At 46.0% G+C, this 20,276-nt stretch overlaps 1 protein-coding gene across 2 annotated transcripts; it reads left to right on the top strand.

Moving 5' to 3' along the window:
- Nucleotides 1-3,142: 3,142 nt before the first annotated feature.
- Cfap20 (cilia and flagella associated protein 20) lies at nucleotides 3,143-18,312 on the top strand. 2 transcript variants are annotated; one of them, XM_051168803.1, is made up of 6 exons: nucleotides 3,149-3,433; nucleotides 14,161-14,240; nucleotides 16,053-16,164; nucleotides 16,883-17,071; nucleotides 17,324-17,434; nucleotides 17,892-18,310. In XM_051168803.1, the coding sequence occupies exons 1-6, from the start codon at nucleotides 3,350-3,352 to the stop codon at nucleotides 17,895-17,897; spliced, it is 582 nt and encodes a 193-aa protein (XP_051024760.1). In that variant the 5' UTR covers nucleotides 3,149-3,349; the 3' UTR covers nucleotides 17,898-18,310. The 2 variants fall into 2 exon arrangements, with proteins under 2 accessions (XP_051024762.1, XP_051024760.1); XM_051168805.1 differs by lacking the exon at nucleotides 17,324-17,434 and having other exon boundaries at nucleotides 3,143-3,433; nucleotides 17,892-18,312.
- Nucleotides 18,313-20,276: the final 1,964 nt, after the last annotated feature.

Raw genomic sequence — 20,276 nt, 5'->3', positions numbered from 1 at the left:
AGATGGCTCACAACCATCTGTAACTTCAGTCTCAGGGGATCTGATGTCCTCTTCTGGACTCCAAAGGCATGCAAATGGTGCACAGACATACATGCAGACAAAATACGAGTACACACACACACACAAAAAATGAAATTAAAAAATCCTAGTACCCAAGTGGATATACCATGTCTAGGAAGATATAGGTATGAGAAAATAGAAAAAAAGAAATATAAGCCATCACGGGAACATTTTAATTTTGGGAGGGAACATTTTAAAAGATTAATAAAGATCTAGATGATACCCAAAAAAAAGAAGTATAGAGCCGGGCGTGGTGGCACACGCCTTTAATCCCAGCATTCAGGAGTCAGAGCCAGGTGGATTTCTGTGAGTTCAAGGCCAACCAAAAAATAAATATAACATATTTTTGCAAGAAGTCACAATACTAAAAATACATTTTTCTTGGTTTTTGTTTCTTATTTTGGTTTTTCAAGACAGGGTTTTTCTGTGTAACCTTGGATGTCCTGGAACTGACTTTTAGACCAGGCTGGTCTTGATCTGATAGAGATCCGTCTTCCTCTGCATCCTGAGTGCTGGGATAAAAGGCATGTGCCACCAAGCTTGGCAAGAAATTTTTGTTAATCAAATTTATAATAATAGTCTCACCCTAATAAAAATTGAACAGTTCGCCAGGAATGGTAGTGCATTCCTGTAATCCCAGCACTCAGGAGCCAGAGGCAGGCAGATCAATGTGAGTTTGAAGCCAGCCTGGTCTTCAGAGTGAGTCCAGGACAGCCAAGGCTACACAGAGAATCCTGTCTCAAAATAAAACAAGGGCTGGAGAGTGTTAGGGTTCGGGTGATCTGCTGAAGAAAGACTCCAAGGCAGTATGCAAAAACAGTGTTTTTATTCTAGCATGCTAGGGTCACCTCTCTCCTCTGGAGGGCAACCCCAAAATGAGCACACAGGCTCACTTTATAGACAGCTGGAGGGATCTTTCACAATAGAGTTGAGTCAGAGTGTACAAGGGGATTCAGGACTGGCTGTTTGTTTGGTTATTGGGGACTTTTGAATCACAGAAGTTTTGGCTCTTACTCAGGAGTTGGCCTTTAATTTGATTGGATGGGGCCAGCTGTGTTCTTTACCAAGGCCATGAAGTAATAAAAACATGGCATTTAATCAATTTGTTCTATAAGCTGATTAGCTGCCCATAACTTGTGGGGTTTTTTGTTGTTGTTTTGTTGTTTTCAGGAATTGTTAGAAACTTGGCCTAGTTAGGCAGAGTGAAAACCTGAAGCCTGTCATGGAGTTGGTCTGGTCAAGCAACTGGAGTCTTTGGTGGGATTTGGGGTCCCTGGAGTTGGGTCCCTTCAGAGAGATAGCTCAGAGGTTAAGAGGACCGACTGCTCTTCTAGAGGTCCTGAGTTCAATTCCCAGCAACCACATGCTGGTTCATAACCATCTATAATGTGATATAATGCCCTCGTCTGGCCTGCAGGGATACAAGCAGGCAGAGTACTGTAGTATACATAATAATAAATAAGTCTTTAAAAATTTTTTTTGAGCAGTTCAATGCCTGGCATGGTGCATACCTTTTTTAATCCCAGCACTTGGGAGGCAGAGGCAGGTGGATCTTTTTGAATTTGATGCCAGGCTTGTCTACAAAGTGAGTCCAGGACAGTCAGGACTATAAGAGAAAAAACCAGAAAAGGGCTAGAGAGCTGGCTTAGAGGTTAAGAGCACTGGCTGCTCTTCCAGAGGTCCTGAGTTCAATTCCCAGCAACCACATGGTGGCTCATGTCCTTTTCTGGCATGTAGGCATACATGCAGACAGAACATTTTATACATATTAAATAAATAAGTCTTTAAAATTAAAAAGAAGAGAGCCAGGCGTGGTGGTGCATGCCTTTAATCCCAGCACTTGGGAGGCAGAGGCAGGCGGATCACTGTAAGTTCGAGGCCAGCCTGGTCTACAAAGGGAGTCCAGGACAACCAAGGCTACACAGAGAAACCTTGTCTTGAAAAAAAAAAAATAATAATAATAATAATAATAATAACAACAACAACAATAGGGGGCTGGAGAAATGGCTCAGTGGTTAAGAGCACTGTCTGCTCTTTGAGAGGTCTTGAGTTCAATTCCCAGCAATCACATTGTGTCTCACAACCATCTATACTGGGATCTGGTGCCCTCCTCTGGTGTGCAGGTATACATGCAGATAGAGCACTCATATACATCAAATAAATAACTTAAAAAAATAATAATAACAGCAATAGTAGTAGTAGTGGTAAACAAAAAGAAGAAAAAAACAGGAAAAAAAGAGCGGTTCAATAAATTCACTGTAAAATCTAAATGGAAAAATAAACCCCCATGAATATTAGACAAATTAGCTTTGGAGAAAAAAAAAAAAGCTTGCCTTGCTAAGATATTACAACACTAACAAAAATATGGGCTGTATTACTATGAGAATATTTCCCCCTTTGGATTTTTTGAGACAAGATTTCTCTGTATAGCCCTGGCTATCCTGGAACTTGCTGTGCAGGACAGGCTGGCCTCAAATTCAGAGATCTGCACCTGCCTCCTGAGTGCAGGGATTAAAGGAGTGCACCTTGCTTTTTGTTTTTGTTTTTCGAGACAGGCTTTCCCTGTGTAGCCTTGGCTGTCCTGGACTCGCTTTGTAGACCAGGTTGCGCTCGAATTCAGAGATCCTTCTGCCTTTGCTGGGATTAAATCCAGTACTGGGATTGAAGTCCGGTGCCAGTACACCCAGGAGTATTTATCTGTCATTCACACAAAGCTACCTACCTGCCTCATTCTTCCCGCCCTCAGGGGAGGGGCCTGCCGTGACTCCACCCCTCCACACGCCGCCTGGTTCCCATGACACCACGCAGGCCCGTCAACACGTGTAGTAAGCTTACTGTCTCCTTCCGCTGCCACGGACCGTATCTAGGCGGCAGTGGGAAGGTGAGGAAAATAGTCCCTTGGCAACCGAGTTCGGCTTCCGATGGGGGCAGGAAGAGGCGGGCCTAAGGGCGGAAGAAACCGGAAGCCGCTCTTCCTGAGGCAGGACTGGGCGAGGCGCCTCCGGGAGGCGGGCCCAAGCGTGCGGAGGGATCCGTGGCGGGCCGCGGCGGCGCTCCGCCTCCTCTCAGGCGGGCTTGGCGGCGCGGGCGGCAGTTGCTGTGGTTTCGGTGCTGAGGTGGCTCCGTGCGCAGCGAGGTTTGCGGATCCGCATCGCGCGGCCGCTTCCCGCCCTCAGTGGCTGCAGCTCAGCGTCCTTTCTTCGGACCAGCGGCACCCGCTTTCTCGTTGCCGCTCGGTGCCGACTTCCAGTCCCGGGCCTAAGGCGGCTGCGGGGCCGCGACTGGCGAGATGTTCAAGAACACGTTCCAGAGCGGCTTCCTCTCCATCCTCTACAGCATCGGCAGCAAGCCCCTGCAGATCTGGGACAAAAAGGTGAGCGGCGGGCGGGGCGGGGCGGGGCCAACCCGGCAGCTCTCGCCTTCCACGTAATGGTGTGGGGTACTGAGCCTCGGCTTCCCGGTCTGTATAATGGGTGCAGAGTGTCCACCGTCTGGCTTGAAACGCATAGTCCTATAGTGAAAGGCATGCACGTGTTCGCTGGTGCCAGGCACCGTGCTGCTCTGGACGGACGGCCTTCTCCCCGGGCATCCTGAGCAGAGGCGCAGGGGCAAAGCCTGACATGTTCAGGTCTCATTCATTAGCTCCTTCCGGCAGACTAACCTTTGGAACCTGCTGCTTGCTCTCTGTGACTTGGGTCCGTACTGTCCCTCCTGTATCGGGGTGATTGTTAGAGGCCTCTCGGGAGCCGTAAGTGCAGACCCAGTATCAAGCCTCCGTATTTTTATCCAGGCGTCATCTAGAATGGATGGTATTTTCACCCGCTACATGAGATGGCCACTTTCTGTTTTGTTTTGTTTTGTTTTGTTTTTTGAGACAGAGTTTCTCTGTGTAGCCTTGGCTGTCCTAGACTCACTTTGTAGACCAGGCTGGCCTCGAACTCACAGAGATCCGCCTGTCTCTGGCTCCTGAGTGCTGGGATTACAGGCGTGCGCCACCACGCTCCGCTGAGATGGCCACTTTTGGAGATGTTAAGATCTAGCTGAATGTGGGTTGGTGTGCATTTATTTATTACTTTGGCATTTCATTTCTTAAGATACCCGGGGCGGGGCGGTCAGCTGGGCAGTTTTTTAAATATAAAGTGGGCACTCTAATTCGGAAACCAGGTGATTTAGCGGAGATTTTTAGTGCTGCCCACCTCAAAGTAAGATGGAGAGCAGTGATAGTCCCAGTGGGGTGTATATAGAATGGGTGAAGTAAGCCAGGTTTATGGTCATGGAACTAGAATGTTGAGTGTCTTGTCTTATTTGCAGAGGAGGGCTTTTGCCCACACAGTGATTGAGCGGTTGAACTGCCTTCTGCCTGTCTTGCTGGGCAGTTGTGTGTTCTGAGGACAGCTTAGAGAAACATGTTTGGAGTATCATGTCATTTGGTTAAGAGAATTGAGACTTTGATACGTGACCAGTGTGACCAACTCTTCTATCCATAGCTAGACTTAGATCAAGAGTATTGCAGAGGAAGCAGACCTTTAACTTCGGTCACATGCTCCTGAGCACTTGTTCACTTTGAAATGCTCTTAAATTAGACCTCTGCAAAGGGAACCCAGGGTGAGCCCCCCTGGCAGTGTTGGGAGGATGATGCTCCCAAGCCTTGGTATCTTGCCTGTTATGAACAGTCAGAGGGCATAGAGCATGCTTGTGTGCTACTTGAACTTGGAAACTGAGCTGTATGGAGTGTTGGCATAAAACAGTCAGCGCAGGTCCAGAGAAGGTGCTAGATTGTGGTGGGAGGAACATGTCTAAGCTTTTATCAGAGGCATTCATTCACACACACACACACAGCTTTTTGGATCTGATGTGTTTTATTTTTCAAGCATGGCTTTTTAACTAGTCACCATGTTTACACATGGCATATGAAAGCAGAGTAACCATGGTGCACTGTGTCCCTTAACAATGCCACCAGCAGTCTGATGGTACCCTGATGACATAAACACATACGAAACAGTGTTAGAGCAGAGTTACATGGTGCAAATTAAACAGACATTTTGGCAAAGGAACCCCAGAACACTTGTTTTGAGCCAAGTCTTCGTGATATAAAAGAAATTAATTACATGTTTCAGACTCTTGTTTGGACTAGACAGAATAGTGGTTAGGGGAGAGGCTTTCTCCGTGGGAAACAAGAGAAGGAGGAGGAAGGCCAGGGGCAGTCTGAGCTGCCCGTATCAGGGCTGTCCGCAGTTGTTATAGCCGAGGGGCACTGGGGTGGGTCAGGGGATGGGTCAGGGGACTGGTCAGGGCTATCAGTGACTTATTGAGCAGCGTCTGAGGAACGGGTACTGTATGTAGCTGGGAAGCTACAGAATTGTGGGGGGATCCTTCTTTTGGGAAATAAGACAGAGCTGTAATAAGGCTCTGGTTTGTGGGGTGGAGGCAGATAAAGGACTGTCTGTGGGCCGGGGCGTGGTGGCGCACACCTTTGATCCCAGCATTCAGGAGGCAGAGGCAGGTGGATTGCTGTGAGTTTGAGGCCAGCCTGGTCTACAAAGTGACTCCAGGACAGCCAAGGCTACACAGAGAAACCCTGACTGGGGATGGGGGATGAGGCTGTCTGTATTACCCACATGTGGCTTGGCCTTTGGCCAGTAGGTAGTACACACTGACGGTGATGACTATTTTGAGTCATTTTGATATCACAAATATTTGATATTCTGACTTTTGAGTTTGTGTACAGAGATAATGCCTATTTGGTTTCTATGAAAGTGATTGTGAGAGATTAGGAATAGCATTTGCCTGGGTTTCTGAAATTAAGATAATGTAGGTAGTCACTACCATTTGGCTTTTCCTCTCCTGATCTCTAGTGTGGCTCCAAGGCTCCGAGGCCAGGCAGCTGGTCTGGCCCCTGCTTAACTAGGTCTCCAGGCTCACTCTCTGCTTCCGGTTCCCTCCTTAGAGACAGACTCCTGCTAAGTGAAGGCTGTTCTCTTCTACTTAAAACGTTCTGCATAGTGGGGTGGAGCATGGTGGTGCATGCCTGTAATCCCAGCACTCGGGAGGCAGAGGCAGGTGGATCACTGTAAGTTCAAGGACAGCCTGGTCTACAAAGCAAGTCCAGGACAGCCAAGGCTACACAGAGAAACCCTGTCTCGAAAAACAAACAAACAAACAAACAAACAAATAAATAAATAAAGCGTTCTGCACTTGTTGGTCCTGGCGTCACCCCGGCTTCAAGTCTGTCCACACCTTCCTTAGTCTTTGGGTCATAGGTCAGAGGAACACAGTAGCTCTGGTGCTTGCCTTGACCCTGCAGGCTTAGTCAGTTGATTATGAACACTGAACCTCGCCTTCCTTCTAGTCACACTTGAACTCAGTTAAGATCTGGCTATACTGAGACAGATCTTTGTAGGTTTCCAGACCAAGAGTTTAGAAAAAAACCAACAGGTTCACCTGGACGTCGTGGCACACACCTTTAATCCCAGTATTCAGGAGGCAGAGACAGGCGGATCTCTGAGTTCAAGGCCAGCCTGACCAACCTGGTCTAAAAAGCGAGTCTAGGATAGCCAAGGCTACACAGAGAAACCCTGTCTTGAAAAAAACAAGCCAAACCAAACAATAAAAAAGACAGATTCTTAATGTTCCTTAACTTCTGGAACCAACAGATCTTACTATCTTTATTAAGAATGTTAGAGTTTGGTGGGCACAACTTTAGTCCCAGCACTCAGAAAGCAGAGGCAGGTGAATCTCTGTGAGTTTGAATTCAGCCTAGGAATATAGTTAGTTCCAGGCCAGCCAGGGTGATGTAGTAAGATTTTGTTTCAAAACACAAAAATAAAGTCTGGGTTGGTAGCATTCATCTTTAATCCCAGCACTCAGGGAGTCAGAGGCAGGTGATGACTATGAGTTCAAGGCCAGCCTGGTCTACAAAGTGAGTCCAAAACAGGCAAGGCTACACAGAGAAACCCTGTCTGGAAAAGCCAAAAAAAGAAAAAAAATAATAAATACAATAAAATAAATAAGTAAATAAATAAAAAGAAGAGTGCTCCTCGTTCTGCACGCGCTGTATGAGTTTCAGTCCTCTTTGCTGCTGCACTGCAAACCCATGGGACTGGATTGTGAATTCTAGAAGCCCATGCGATTGGTCTGTGAGTACTGTTCTCTCTTCCCTCCCTCCCACCTTCTCTTCTGCCCAGCTGCTGGTGTTTCTCCTGTTTCTCCTTTGTTGATGCTGTTGTTGAGTAGCCATGATGACTGGGTCCCCATTTCTCATTTTAATTTGTTTACTGTGTGTGTGCTTGTGTTTGTGTGTGTGCCTGGGCTCATGTTCTTGCCTGTGCTGATGGAAGTTAAAGGAGAACTTGTAGGAGTCAGTTCTTTTTTGGGGGGTGAAGTTATTTGTTTGTTTGTTTTGGCTTTTTTTTTTTTTTCCTCGAGACAGGGTCTCTGTAGTCTTGGCTGTCCTGGACTCACTTTGTAGAACAGTCTGTCCTCAAACTCACAGCCATTCGCTTGCCTCTGCCTCCCGAGTGCTGGGATTAAAGGTGTGCGCCACCATGCCCGTCTAGGAGTCAATTCTTAACTTTTACTGTGTGGGTCCAAAATTGAACTCAGAACATGAGGCTTGGTTGTAGTATATTTACCTGCTGAAATGCTTGTTGGCCCTAGACACTGACATTTAAAAAAAAAGTATTTATTTATATATCAGCACTCTATTTGCATGTATGCCTGCATAACAGAAGAGAGCATCTCAGAAAAGGCATCAGATTCCATTAAAGATAGTGTGAGCCCTGTGTGGTTGCTGGGAATTGAACTCAGGATCTCTAGATAAGCAGCCAGTACTCTTAACCGCTGAGCCATCTCTCCAGCCCTTAGACTCTGACAATTTGGCAAACCATGTTGTATGCTAAATCTGTCTGGCCTCCACAAATGGAATTGAGTGCCTTTGGATAGAGAGAGTAAAATGGACTGGACGCGGTGGTACATACCTGTAGTCCTGGCACTTGGGAAGCAGAGGCAGGCAGATCTCTGTGAGTTCGAGGCCAGCCTGGTCTACAGAGCAAGTCCAGAACAGCCAAGGCTACACAGAGAAATCTGACTCAAAAAAAAACCAAGAGGGGGAGGAGTAAATTGGTTTTCACTTTCCCAGGGTCAGTCTTTATTTTTATGAATACTAGCTTTTTACCATACTGGATGCAAACATAATGAGTTATGTTTACTTGTGTCCTTTCAAGAAATACTTAGTATGAGCCAGGTGGTGGTGGTACACACCTTTAATCCCAGCCCTCCGGAGGCAGAAGCAGGTGGATCTCTTGAGTTTGAGGCCTTCCTGATCTACAGAGTGAATTCTAGGATAGCTAGGGCTACACAGAAAAACCCTGCCTTGGACAGACAGACACTGTGCTATCCAAGTTAACGTAAGGGTTCATTTGTATGTGTCTGGAATTGCCTGTCTGCTGTGTACGTAGTTCTAAAACTACTGCAAGTGGAGAAAAGTAGCCCAAGGTCCCTTGAGCCCGAGCTATGACCACAGTTTCCCACAGAGGGCTCCCTCTGCCTGTTTTCTGACCTGGAGCCAGGCCCCGGGCCCTAGGCAGACACTTTGATGCTGCAGTGGACAGCTCTAAGAGCTTAATGTAAATTGGGACATGTGTCACTAAGAAGACATGCCAGATGGCTGAGGGTTCAGCTGCCTGCCAGAATGAGTGGAGCCAGAAAATGAAAGTGGGGGGAGGGTAAGGGAATGGTGCAGCTAATGTGTTATTTTTGAATCACTCTGTAGAATTGTGGAGATTGGCCAGCTTCCTCCCTATCCCTGTAGTATTATTTCTCCCTCATCTTGACCCTCCTCCCTGGGGCTTACACTCAGAAGGGGGGGAAATTAGTGTTCTTTATTAGTTGCTTAGCAACCATGAAAAGCCTGGGAGAAGGACTGAGATGAGTTTAAGATTTGTTCCTTTGGTGTTTGTAATACTGAGGATCATTCGTTCCTCCACATACTTCCTGTGTAGGATGATGGGTCAGAGTTCACAGGAATGAATAGGAATAAAACATAATGACATAAGCTGGGCGTGGTGGCACACTCCTTTAATTCCAGCACTCAGGAGGATTGCTGTGAGTTCAAGGCCAGCCTGGTCTACAAAGTGAGTCCAGGAAAGCCAAGATAACATAAAGAAACTGTGTCTTGGAAAACCAAAACCCGCACACATACACAGAGACATGACATTTACATATTTCATGAAATCCACTAATTTTTTTTTCTTTGAGTGTTTATGGGTAGTGTATGTGTACATGCATGTGTGTGGGGGGAGTGTGCTGATGTGTTTGCTTGTGGAGGCTAGAGGTAGCATTGGATGTGTTCTAAGCTGGTTAGCCATTTAACCTGGATCTATCTGTCTGCCCACCCCCCACCTCCTAGTACTGGGTTTATAGGCAGTGCATTACCATGCCCAGCTTTTATGTGCTGTTGGGGATCCAAACTGAGGTCTTCATATAAGACAAGGTCTTCACAATATAGCCCAGGCTGGCCTGGAGTTACAGAACCTGAGGTAGCCACAGGGTATAGCAACCAGTCTTCCTGCTCAGTCTTCTAAGTGCACCGTGCCCGGTTAAATCTGTTCCTCAGCATGGTGATAATAATTTTTTGTTGTTGTGACAAAACAATGTAAGGTATGAAAGTTACTTTTTGGCTTTTGGTTTCAGGAGGAGATAGTTCATAGTAGGGAGAAAGTTATGGCCAAGTTCATGGTAGCAGGAACATGGGACTGGGACTCCACACCTGTGAAGACCAGGAATCAGTGAGCAGGGGATTTTAACACTAATCTTGCATGCATTTTTAAAAATTTTGTAATTTTTTAATAATTTAATTATTTTATATGCATAGGTGTTTTATCTGTATGTATGTCTGTGTGAGGGTGCCAGATCCCCTGTAACTGGAGTTATAGACAATTGTGAGCTGCCATGTGGGTGCTGGGAATTGAATCCAGGACCTCTGGAAGATCAGCCAGTGCTCTTAGTCGCTAAGCCATCTCTTTAGCCCCCATCTTTTTTACTCTTTATTCAATGGTGGAGTCAGAGCAGGAGATGGATTGGTGCTGCCCGCATTCATGGTGGGTCTTTACTCATTTCAACTTCTCTGGAAGCACCTAGCAGATATCTAGAGGTGCATTGCCATCACACTGACTCTAAAGATTGAGGTGTGTGTGTGCGCTTGTACATGTACACATACATACTCACGAGCATGCCCTTAGTTGTTTATGTTTACCAAGAGCATGCAGGCTGGAAAAGCATATCAGACCCCCCCAGAGCTGTAGTAACATGGTTAGGAGCCACATCTGAATGGTAGAGACCAAACCTGGGTCCTCTGCCAGAGCAGCAAGTGCTCTTAACTGATAAGCCATCTCTTTTGCCCATAATTTTAAGTATTAGTGAAAGGATAGTAAAGCAAGAAAATACTCATAGGCCACACTCTGACTGTGAGAGTATATCATGGATGAAAGAATTAATGTCAGAAGCAGTGTGCACTAATTAGAGGAGGAAGTTAAGTGAAATCTGCTTCCACCTTGAGCACTAAATGCCAGCGAATGCATTGTGTCTTCATCTGAAGGCCAGGCCTGCCCAGTGAACTCTGAGCTAAGGAAAGGAAGTTGATGTTTTCTGGGGACATGCATCTTACCAAGTGTGCTTATGAGAAGCCACTCAAGAGGATGGGGCTACTTCCTGAAGGCTACCACAATCGAAGGCAGCAACAGCTTGTGTTTCTGTATTCTCTTGCTTTTGTTGCAGACAGGGTCTTACTATATAGCCCAGGCTAGCCTGAAATTTGCTGTGTACACTAGGCTAGCCTCAGAACTTACTGAGATCATCCTAGTTTGCAGGTGCCAGATTTAGAGGCATGGACTAGCACACCCCAGCTCAGTCTGTGTAATATCCTCATTTCTAAGAGGGGAGGGGCAGACACTTTGCCCGAGAACCATTCCCTTGCTTCAGAGCCTTAGAGAAGAGGCTTCGGGAAGTCTCCTGTCCTTGGATGCTTACAGCCCCAATCATCATCTGCACCCCACTCCTTTTTTCCAGTGTGTTTGTATTTGCAGCCTTTGAAAGGGGTTTCATAAGGGGGGGAGATGGATTCACTAACAGATCAGGTTGGGTTGCCTCTGGGTGAGGAGCGTCCCTCCTAGCTCCCTCTGTTGGCCTCTTCACACTTTGGAAGGCATTGTTCCCTTTGTAAGGGCGTGAGTGGCTCAGATTTGCAAGCTGTAAACTTAGAGAAGGGCAGAAGGCCAATCCCTCACACTTCCCCCCTTGTGAGAGCTGGCTGCTCTTTCTGAGCTGGGAAGACCTTGTTGACTCTGGATGGAGAGCTTTTCTGAAATGTTAGAATGGAGGCCATGATTTGAAACAGTCTTGGATAAATAGCAACATGTTGCCTTTTTTGTTTGTTTGTTTTGGTTTTGGTTTTTGAGACAGGGTTTCTCTGTGTAGCCCTGACTGTCCTAGACGCACCAGGCTGGCCTGAAATTCACAGCTATCTGCCTGCCTCTGCCTCCCAAGTGCTGGGATTAAAGCATGTGCCACCCCGCCCTGCTGCATAGACTTGAGGCCCTAATTACTTCTTAGTCCCTTGAGTTCCACTGCCATTGTAGCTGCCTTTTAAAGAAGGACTGTGCGTGTTGTTGGGAATAACTAGTGGTATGTTGTAAAATTACACTGCATCTTGTAGGAACCCTCCCAGCTCCTGTCATGGAGCTATAGCACATTATTTGGAAATAATTTTTGACAGATTCTTCACTCAAGTTGTCTGATTTTCTACAAAATATAGGAGACATTTTGCTGTTTGGTTGGGAGCATAGGGGAAGGAGGTGGGCAGTGCTGGTGTGCTCTACACAGACTTGAGCCTTTGTGCTCTTAATCTCTGTTGGAAAGTAGCCCAGAATTGAAAGCAGGAGGGCATTGAATGCAGCCAGCTTTGTTTGAGAAGCATTTCAATGTGACATTTGTGTCTTGACAACCCAAGAACTGCTATTGGAGAGATGAGGGGCCCATCTACCCCAGCATTCTGTAACTGAAAGTGGCACCAAAGGGTGTTTTGTATGAAGCATTCTTCATGCCACTAGTTTCACGTGCTTTGTGACACTCCCATGATCTCCAGCTTCCTATAATAGTCCATGGGTGATATGTTATCCAGGAATGTTTAAAACCCTCCTTGAACCTATTCAGATGTGCCAACTCTTAGGGTGACAGATTCCAGAGTCAGCACATATTTGAACACTTAGCTTATGCTGAGCACAGAACTAAGCACTGAAGAAGATCCTAAGGATGCGTGGCACTTGATCCTATTCTTGGCTGAGCTTCACAGATGTCACCTGGGGAACACCACACATAAGTGAGAGTAGATTGGACACAGTGACAGAGCATACAGAGACTGCTGGTAAAGCACAGAGCAGTGTTTTCTGTTTTTGTTTTGTTTCTTTTTTTTTTTAATTTATTTTAAGATTTTATTTATTTATTTTATGTATTAGAGTGTTCTATCTACATGTACATCTGCAGGCCAGAAGAGGGCAGTAGAGGGTATAGATGGTTGTGAGCTGCCATGTGGTTGCTGGGAATTGAACTCAGGACCTCTGGAAGAGCAGACAGCGCTCTTAACTGCTGAGCCATCTCTCCAGCTCCTTGTTTCCTTAAAAAAAAAAAAAAAAAAGATTTTATTTATTTATTTTACGTATGAGTGCTCTGTCCCATGTACAACTGCATGCCAGAAGAGGGCATCAGATCCCAATATAGATGGCTGTGAGCCACCATGTCATTGCCGGGAATTGAACTCAGGACCTCAGGAAGAGCTGACAATGCTCTTAACCACTGAGCCATTTCTACAGTGCCCTTTCCCTATATATAAATTAATAGAAAATAAAGTTGTAATCTTCGGGCTGATTAATGAACACGGAGCTTTAGTCAGTGAGATTGACTCATTGATTATGCAGCCAACATTGCCATTTCTGTAGTACCCATAAGGCATGTTTTCTTTCTCCTGGAGCCTCTCCGACTCCTGATTGATCTTTTCTCTGTTAGAATGTTCAGCCCTGTGTCTCCTCTGCATATTAGCTGCTTCTGGGTTAGTGCTCAGAATGTTTGTTTGTTCCTAATAGCATTGAGAAAAGGAATTCATATTTAATGTGGGTTCCTTCTTACATTCTGCACGCGCACGCGTGTATAAAGTACTAAAGTATGCCCTCTAGACAACATAAACCAAGAAAGTAAATCAGAAAAAAAAGAGACCACTTGGCTGAAAATGAATATCTGTACGTGTATAGAAAGGACCTGAATTCATACTTGAGAAAGGCTTACAATTATATGAAAGAAGATAAAGGAAAAAGTGGAAGTAAACTCAAGGGAGACACACACACATTTTCTTTGAGACAAGGTCTCTATGTAGTCCAGGCTGCCCTATACTCTCCTGCCTTAGCTTACTGCTTAGATTAGAGGTATGCACTGACAGGTGAGGCTGGGAATCCTGCTTTCACTCTTCACCTGTTACCTTCTTTTTTAGTGACCTTTTTGTTGTATTTTTGTGTTTGAGACAGGGTCTCTCTACATAGCTTTGGCTGTCTTGGAACTCACTATATAGACCAGGTTGGCTTACCTCCTCTGCCTCTGGAATGCTGGGATCAAAGGCATGCACAGTCATGCCCAGCCGACAGTAGTTTATTAATCTTTGTGGACAAAGAATCTGTGGTTAGTGGAAGGTCTAGGAAAATCAGTTTCCTACTTAGGACCTGCCATTTACAGTCCTTGGGTACCACATTCATACTGTGAATGGGACTCTTGCCACTTTACCTTACAGTTGTTGCTGCTGTGGGGTTGAACAATAATCTTTATGACTGTTGCTGTTAATGGAGTAGAGAGTAAATGTTAGCTGAGTCTAAATCAGGAAGGAGTTTATTCCAAATGGCAGGTAGAGGGAATAGCAAGCATATTCCTTTATACATAGGCTTTGGTCTGTTTTTGCCAACTTGTATGTCATGTGCCTTGGGCCATTTTTCCTCAACCTTCAGAATTCCTATAAGGTTGTTGCCAAAAACTGCAACGCTGACAAATTTTCTTCCTTCCTTATAGGTACGGAATGGCCACATCAAAAGAATCACTGACAATGACATCCAGTCCCTGGTGCTAGAGATTGAAGGGACAAATGTCAGGTAGGCTGCCATCTCTGTTCACTAGGCGGTCTACATCAGGAGGACAGTGTGCTCCAGTGTTAACAGAAGCAGGCCGTCTGGACCCCTACACCATTTACAGCTTGTCTCAGGCAACTCACTTTATCTCCAGCTTTAGTTTCTGCATCTGCAATGAAGACATTTTCCTGAAGGGTTAGTGTGGAGATTAAATATGACACTTAGACCTGTGCTTAGCTTAGAAAGCAGTTGGCTGTGTTACTACTATTGAGCTAGAGTATAGACAAGCTGTTCAGATCACCATGCTGTGGCTGTTGTGCTCTTCAAAACCCCAGTTTTATTAGATAAGAGCTGAAGCCGTCTTTTACTGGAAGAACTTCCCAGATACATTATTGTTGGTCTCACGCTTTTGTTTGAGTGGGTTTAGGATGTTTGGTTGCTTGGTTTTGATTTTTTTTCACAGATTTATTTATTTTATGTGAATCGGTGTTTTGCCTGTTACGTATGTCTGTGTGAGGGTGTCAGATCCCCTGGAACTGGAGTTATAGACAGTTGTAAGCTGCCATGTGGGTGCTGAGAGTTGAACCAGGGTCCTCTGGAAGAACAGCCAGTGCTTCTAACCTCTGAGCCATCTCTCCAGCCCTGGGTTTGTGTTTTTTGTTTGCTTGTTTGTTTACTTTTGGTTTTTAGTCTTTCAAGACAGTCTCACTATGTAGCTCTGGTTGTCCTTGAACTTACTATGTAGACCAGGCTGGCCTCACAGAGATCCACCTTCCTATGCCTCCCAAGTGCTGGGACTAAAGACCTGTACCACCATACCCAGCTGGTTTGCTTTTTGTTTTGTTTTTGTTTTTAAGATAGGTTTTTGTGTGTGTGCGTGGGCGAGGGGTGGGGGAGAGGTTCGTTTCTCTGTGTAGCCTTGACTGTTCCGGACTCCCTTTGTAGACCAGGCTGGCCTCGAACTCACAGTGATCTACCTGCCTCTGCCTCCCAAGTGCTGGGATTAAAGGCGTGTGCCACCATGCCCTGCAAGACAGGCTCTTTTAATATTGCTCAAGTTGCCCTTGATCTCCTGGCCTCAGTTCTGTAGATCACTACACTTGACATTTTAACTTTTTATTTTACTTATTTTGTATGTGTATATGAGGAATGGAGAGTGATGCTCATGCCATGGTCTGCGTTTGGACGTAGAGTTCTCTTCTGCCTTGTGGGTCCTAGAGATCAAAGTCTGATCACCAGGTTTGGCAGTAAGTGCCTTTCCCCAGTGATCTATCATGCCAGAAAAATCTTTAATCCCAGCACTTGGGAGGCAGAGACAGGAGGAGGATCGATGTGAGTTCACGGACAACCTGATCTACAAAGTGTGTCCAGAACAGCCAAGGCTACACAGAGAAACCCTGTCTCGAAAAAAAACAAAAACAAAACAATTTTTTTTTAAATTTATTATACTTTATTCAAATTACATCCTGATTTGTTATCCCCTTGCTTGTATCTTTCCATTCCCACCTTCCCTCCCTCTTCTGCCCTAGTCCCCTCCCCTAGACTCCTGACAGAATGAGATCTCCTCCCCACCATATGACCACAGCCTATCAGGTCTCATCCGGATAACCTGCTTCCCCTTCCTCTTTGTGCCACCAAGAAGAAGTGATCAAATCAGGGGCCCCAGAGTTCATGCAGCCCTGACGTTTTTAAATATTTCACTAACTGAACTGTGAAGGGATTTATTAGGTGATGAAGCTAAGTCCTTTAGATCTAGTTTTTAGTTTTAGACTGTGTGATATTGTACACACCACAAAGGAAGACAAATAATCCATTCCCTGTTGTTTCTGCTGACAGCACCACATACATCACATGTCCTGCAGACCCTAAGAAGACACTGGGAATTAAACTGCCTTTCCTTGTCATGATCATCAAAAATCTGAAGAAGTATTTTACCTTTGAAGTACAGGTGAGTGTGGAGAGCGCGACCTAGGACTGCTTGCTGTCCTTCGCTGTGTGCTATTTCCTGCCTCTGTAAAGCTCAGTGCAGCTCTCTGAGGGGCTTCAAAACCAATTTTAATGTGGGGTTTTGAAAGAAATAGCACCCAGAAAAATCTAATCAATACTTACAAGAGTTCAAAGCTTAAAAATTAATGCGTCCATTTAGGGAGTAAATATTTAATAGAGTTATTCTTTCTGTTTTAGTATCTTTGAGCTTTTAGAGGAATGAAATATGAAATCATTCTATGGTCTGAGAGCCTGGTAGCTATGTCATATGTCATAGCAGCTGCCGTTGTCTTGACAACAAATAAGATAAACTTGCTACTTCCAGACCATCTGTGACCAGTTGTGACCTGTCTCTGGCCTGTTTATTCTCCCTGGAGTTCGGCCTTGGGACTCAGGCTTTGGAGGCTCACATTCTTGTCCTTTCTCTCTCTCTCTCTCTCTCTCTCTCTCTCTCTCTCTCTCTCTCTCTCTCTCTCTCTCTTTTAAACATGGGGTTTCTCTGTGTTGCTTTGGCTGTAGCTGTCCTGGAAACACTTTGTGGACCAGGCTGGCCTCAAACTCCTAGCGATCCATCTGCTTCTCCCTCCCCAAGTGCTGAGATTACAGGTATGTGCCACCTTCCTGGCTCATCTGAGCTTGAGACCAGGGAACTAGTGTGGCCCTCCCCCTGGGTGCTGCAGGTACTAGATGACAAAAATGTTCGTCGGCGGTTTCGAGCAAGTAACTACCAGAGTACCACTCGTGTCAAGCCCTTCATCTGTACCATGCCCATGCGGCTGGATGATGGTTGGAACCAGATTCAGTTCAACTTGTCTGATTTCACCCGTCGGGCGTATGGCACAAACTACATCGAGACCCTGAGAGTGCAGGTACTACACCTTTCATACCTGGAGTCCCACACTGGGGGCTTTAGAGCATGCGCTGGCTGGCTGGCTGGCTGGCTGGCTTATGGCCCATGTGGCAGAACAATGTGGGGCTTCTACCCAAAGTTCCCAAGGCACTGTTCTGGAGATTTTGGCCTCAAAAAGGTCCATGGGAGTACCATGAGAGGGCTTCTATGAGAATCAGGAAAAGAGGAAACAGTTGTATTTAGCCTGTCAAAATGAGTCTTGTCTCCATAGATCCATGCAAACTGTCGTATCCGAAGGGTTTACTTCTCTGACAGACTCTACTCAGAAGATGAGCTGCCAGCAGAGTTCAAACTGTATCTCCCAGTTCAGAACAAGGCCAAAGTAAGACATCCTTCCTTAAAGAAGCCAGGGGGTGGGGATGGAGAGCCATGGCCTAGTACATGCCCTTGACCAAAAGTTGAACCACTAACCTACCTGGGTTGGCACTGGAGGTTTGCCATCACCTCTTAGTCCTCCTAGCATGGCGTCGCTAAGTCAGGGGTGAGCTGTGACTGTCCCTGCTGCCGCCTCCCTCACAGTGTTTCTCCCCTTCCCCTCTTAGCGCTTCCTATTTCCTGCTCTCAATTCTTGGAAGAATAGCCTCCATCTGATCCTTTGTCAGCCTCAAAGCAAGCAATGTACAGTGGTGGACATTTTACATGTATGCTTGTTCTAGCCATGCTTGTGTTCCCATGACCAAGTGTCCGTTAGGGTATCACCTGACACCGGGGACTGTGGCACTGACCTTCAGTTTTCTAGTAGCTGAAGCTGATTGCTCTTTCGTGCTTTTCTCCTTCAGCAATAACTGGACGGCAACTAAGGGGGACAGACTCTGGACGTGACTCTTAGTTTAAAAAGGAAACTACATGGAGATGATGCAAAACATTTAAATAATCCACTGTGCTATGGCTCACTTACGACTTCGTATCCTTGTCATGGACACAAGTGACCATGCCACAGTTCTGTTACTTGCATTCTAAGTTCAGTGGAGCAAAGCAGAGCTTTGAGTGACATACAAGTGCTGGGGTTTCCTGCGCTGCCTGCCCTGGCATGTGAGAGACACACTCAACAAATGCATGGAGTTAAAGACATCCTACAAGGCAGATTCAGACCAACATTTCTTCCTATAGTTTATTCTTTCTTTTATATATTATCTAAATATATGTATATGTTGTCTAATACGCATAATCCGGAAATGAATAAAATGCTATATTCTTGTTTGTAAATTTATCTCTACTTGACTTTTTGTTTTGTATTGTTTTTTTTTGTTTGTTGGTTGGTTTTTGAGATAGGGTTCCTCTCTGTATTCATGGCTTCCAAGAAACTCACTTTGTAGACCATGCTGACCTCAAACTCAGAGATCCGCCTGCTTCTGCCTCCGTTGTGCTGGGATTAAAGACATGCACCACCACTCCTGGCCTTCTCTTTCCTTTTTGCAATACAACCATTTACCGTGCAAAACAGGCCTGTATGCACTGACTGGACCAACTTCCAGATGAGCTAATGAGAGAGAATAGCCGGGAGGTCACTAGAAGAGTCACCTTACTAGGGGAGGAGGGTTGAAAATTGAGCTTACCACAAAATGCCATTCAACCCAAGTTGTTCTTAACACTTTTAAAGGTGCGCTTAGAGCCCTTCTTTTGGAGTCCCCTGCTCTGGAGCAGGTCCTCAGATGAAGGACTTGCCAGATCCCTTTTTGCATTCCTGCAGTCAGTGGAATGGCCCTAAGGTCACAGCTTTGTTTCTTTTGGCTAAGCATAAATAGTTAAGTTTGCAAAAGAATTTTTTTAAAGGTTTTGTTTTGGTCTGTTTGGTTTTTTTATTTGTTTGTTTTTTGGTTTGAGAAAAGGTCTTCCTCCCCTGGCTGCCATGGAACTCGCTAAACCAGGCTAGCCTGGAGCTTACAGATCAGCCTGCCTCTGTGTTCCCTGTGCTGGGAAATGCTCTGAGGAAGCACTACCAAATCTCTGAGGGCAAGGAGCAAGGGCTACCCCATTGCTACCTTATATGACGGTCGCTGTGTTCCTTTTCTCCCCACAGTTGTCAGGTCCGGGTACCTGCTAATTCTGTGACCTTCCTCTTTCGGCCACCAAGCCAACCAGGGCCACCTTCCACAGCTGTTACCCTGTCCTGAGAATCTCTGGCAGCTCAGCATCTTGAGTAACCCTCAGCTCGGGTGACAACTGAGTTAGCCAGCATCCCCTCCCCCACCCCTACCTCCTATTTTCCCCCTTAGATGCCACGTGTCTACCCCTTCTACAGAAAGAATCCCTAAAGTAAGGTGGGAGTGGAGTGGTCACTGACCTCAATGGGGCTTCCTGCCTGCCTGCCACTGTGCGGAAATCTTCGTTGCAGTCTGTGTCTGCTATGGAGTGAAAGATGCTTTTGTGGGGGCAAGGAAGTCCGGATAGCCTTTCTTCTGCTCTTGGTGCCAGGACACCAGTGAAGTGCTCCTGCAGGCTGGGAGAAACAGTAAGACTCTCTCCTCCACACAGAGCCCCTTTCACCCTGAGACTCTTGTCAGCCAGCACCAGGATTACCTCACCAGCCTCTAAAGGGTGTCTGGCAGCAGCTGCTGACTTCCCTGATGTTCTGCATACCCATCTGAGAGGAAGTGGGGGTGGGGGTGCTGAGGAAGACGGATATTATCTAAGCTGGACTCAGGCCAGCGGAACAGTGACATCAACTACAACATGGCCCTTGGCTTTGGTTTCCAACTCAGAAGGAAGCTGACAGGCGATTACTAAGTGAGAAGCTGGGAGAACGGTGGACCTTGGGGGTAGAAGCCTGGGCTAGGGTCATCGAGGGCAGGCAGGGTTGCACTGTGCACTACCTAGGAAGTCATGTTTTAATAGAAGCTGCCTTCTAAATGACAGTTTGTTAATTGGCACACAGCTGTCCCAGTGGCTCATTCTGGGGATTGGAGATATATCATGCCTCTCATTCTCCACTAGTTCAATAACTGCTTCATTTGTAGTCAGCCTAGAAGCTGGCTGGCACCAGACCAGACTTCCCGAAGTACTTCCAGGCTTTCGAACAGTTTCCCTAGACATACAGTGGATTTAGCTAAAACCTCTTGGAGTCACAGAAAAAAATAATAGCACTACTGCTTTATTGATGGAGACAATGAAGCCATGCTTATAGTGACAGGTGTGAGGACCCAATTCACCTAATGGAAGTCCTA

The sequence above is a fragment of the Acomys russatus genome, chromosome 26 (genome assembly GCF_903995435.1).
Source record: "Acomys russatus chromosome 26, mAcoRus1.1, whole genome shotgun sequence".
Taxonomy (NCBI): Eukaryota; Metazoa; Chordata; class Mammalia; order Rodentia; family Muridae; genus Acomys; species Acomys russatus.
Note: the sequence above shows the minus strand (reverse complement) of the source record. Positions and strands in the feature narration are given on the sequence as shown.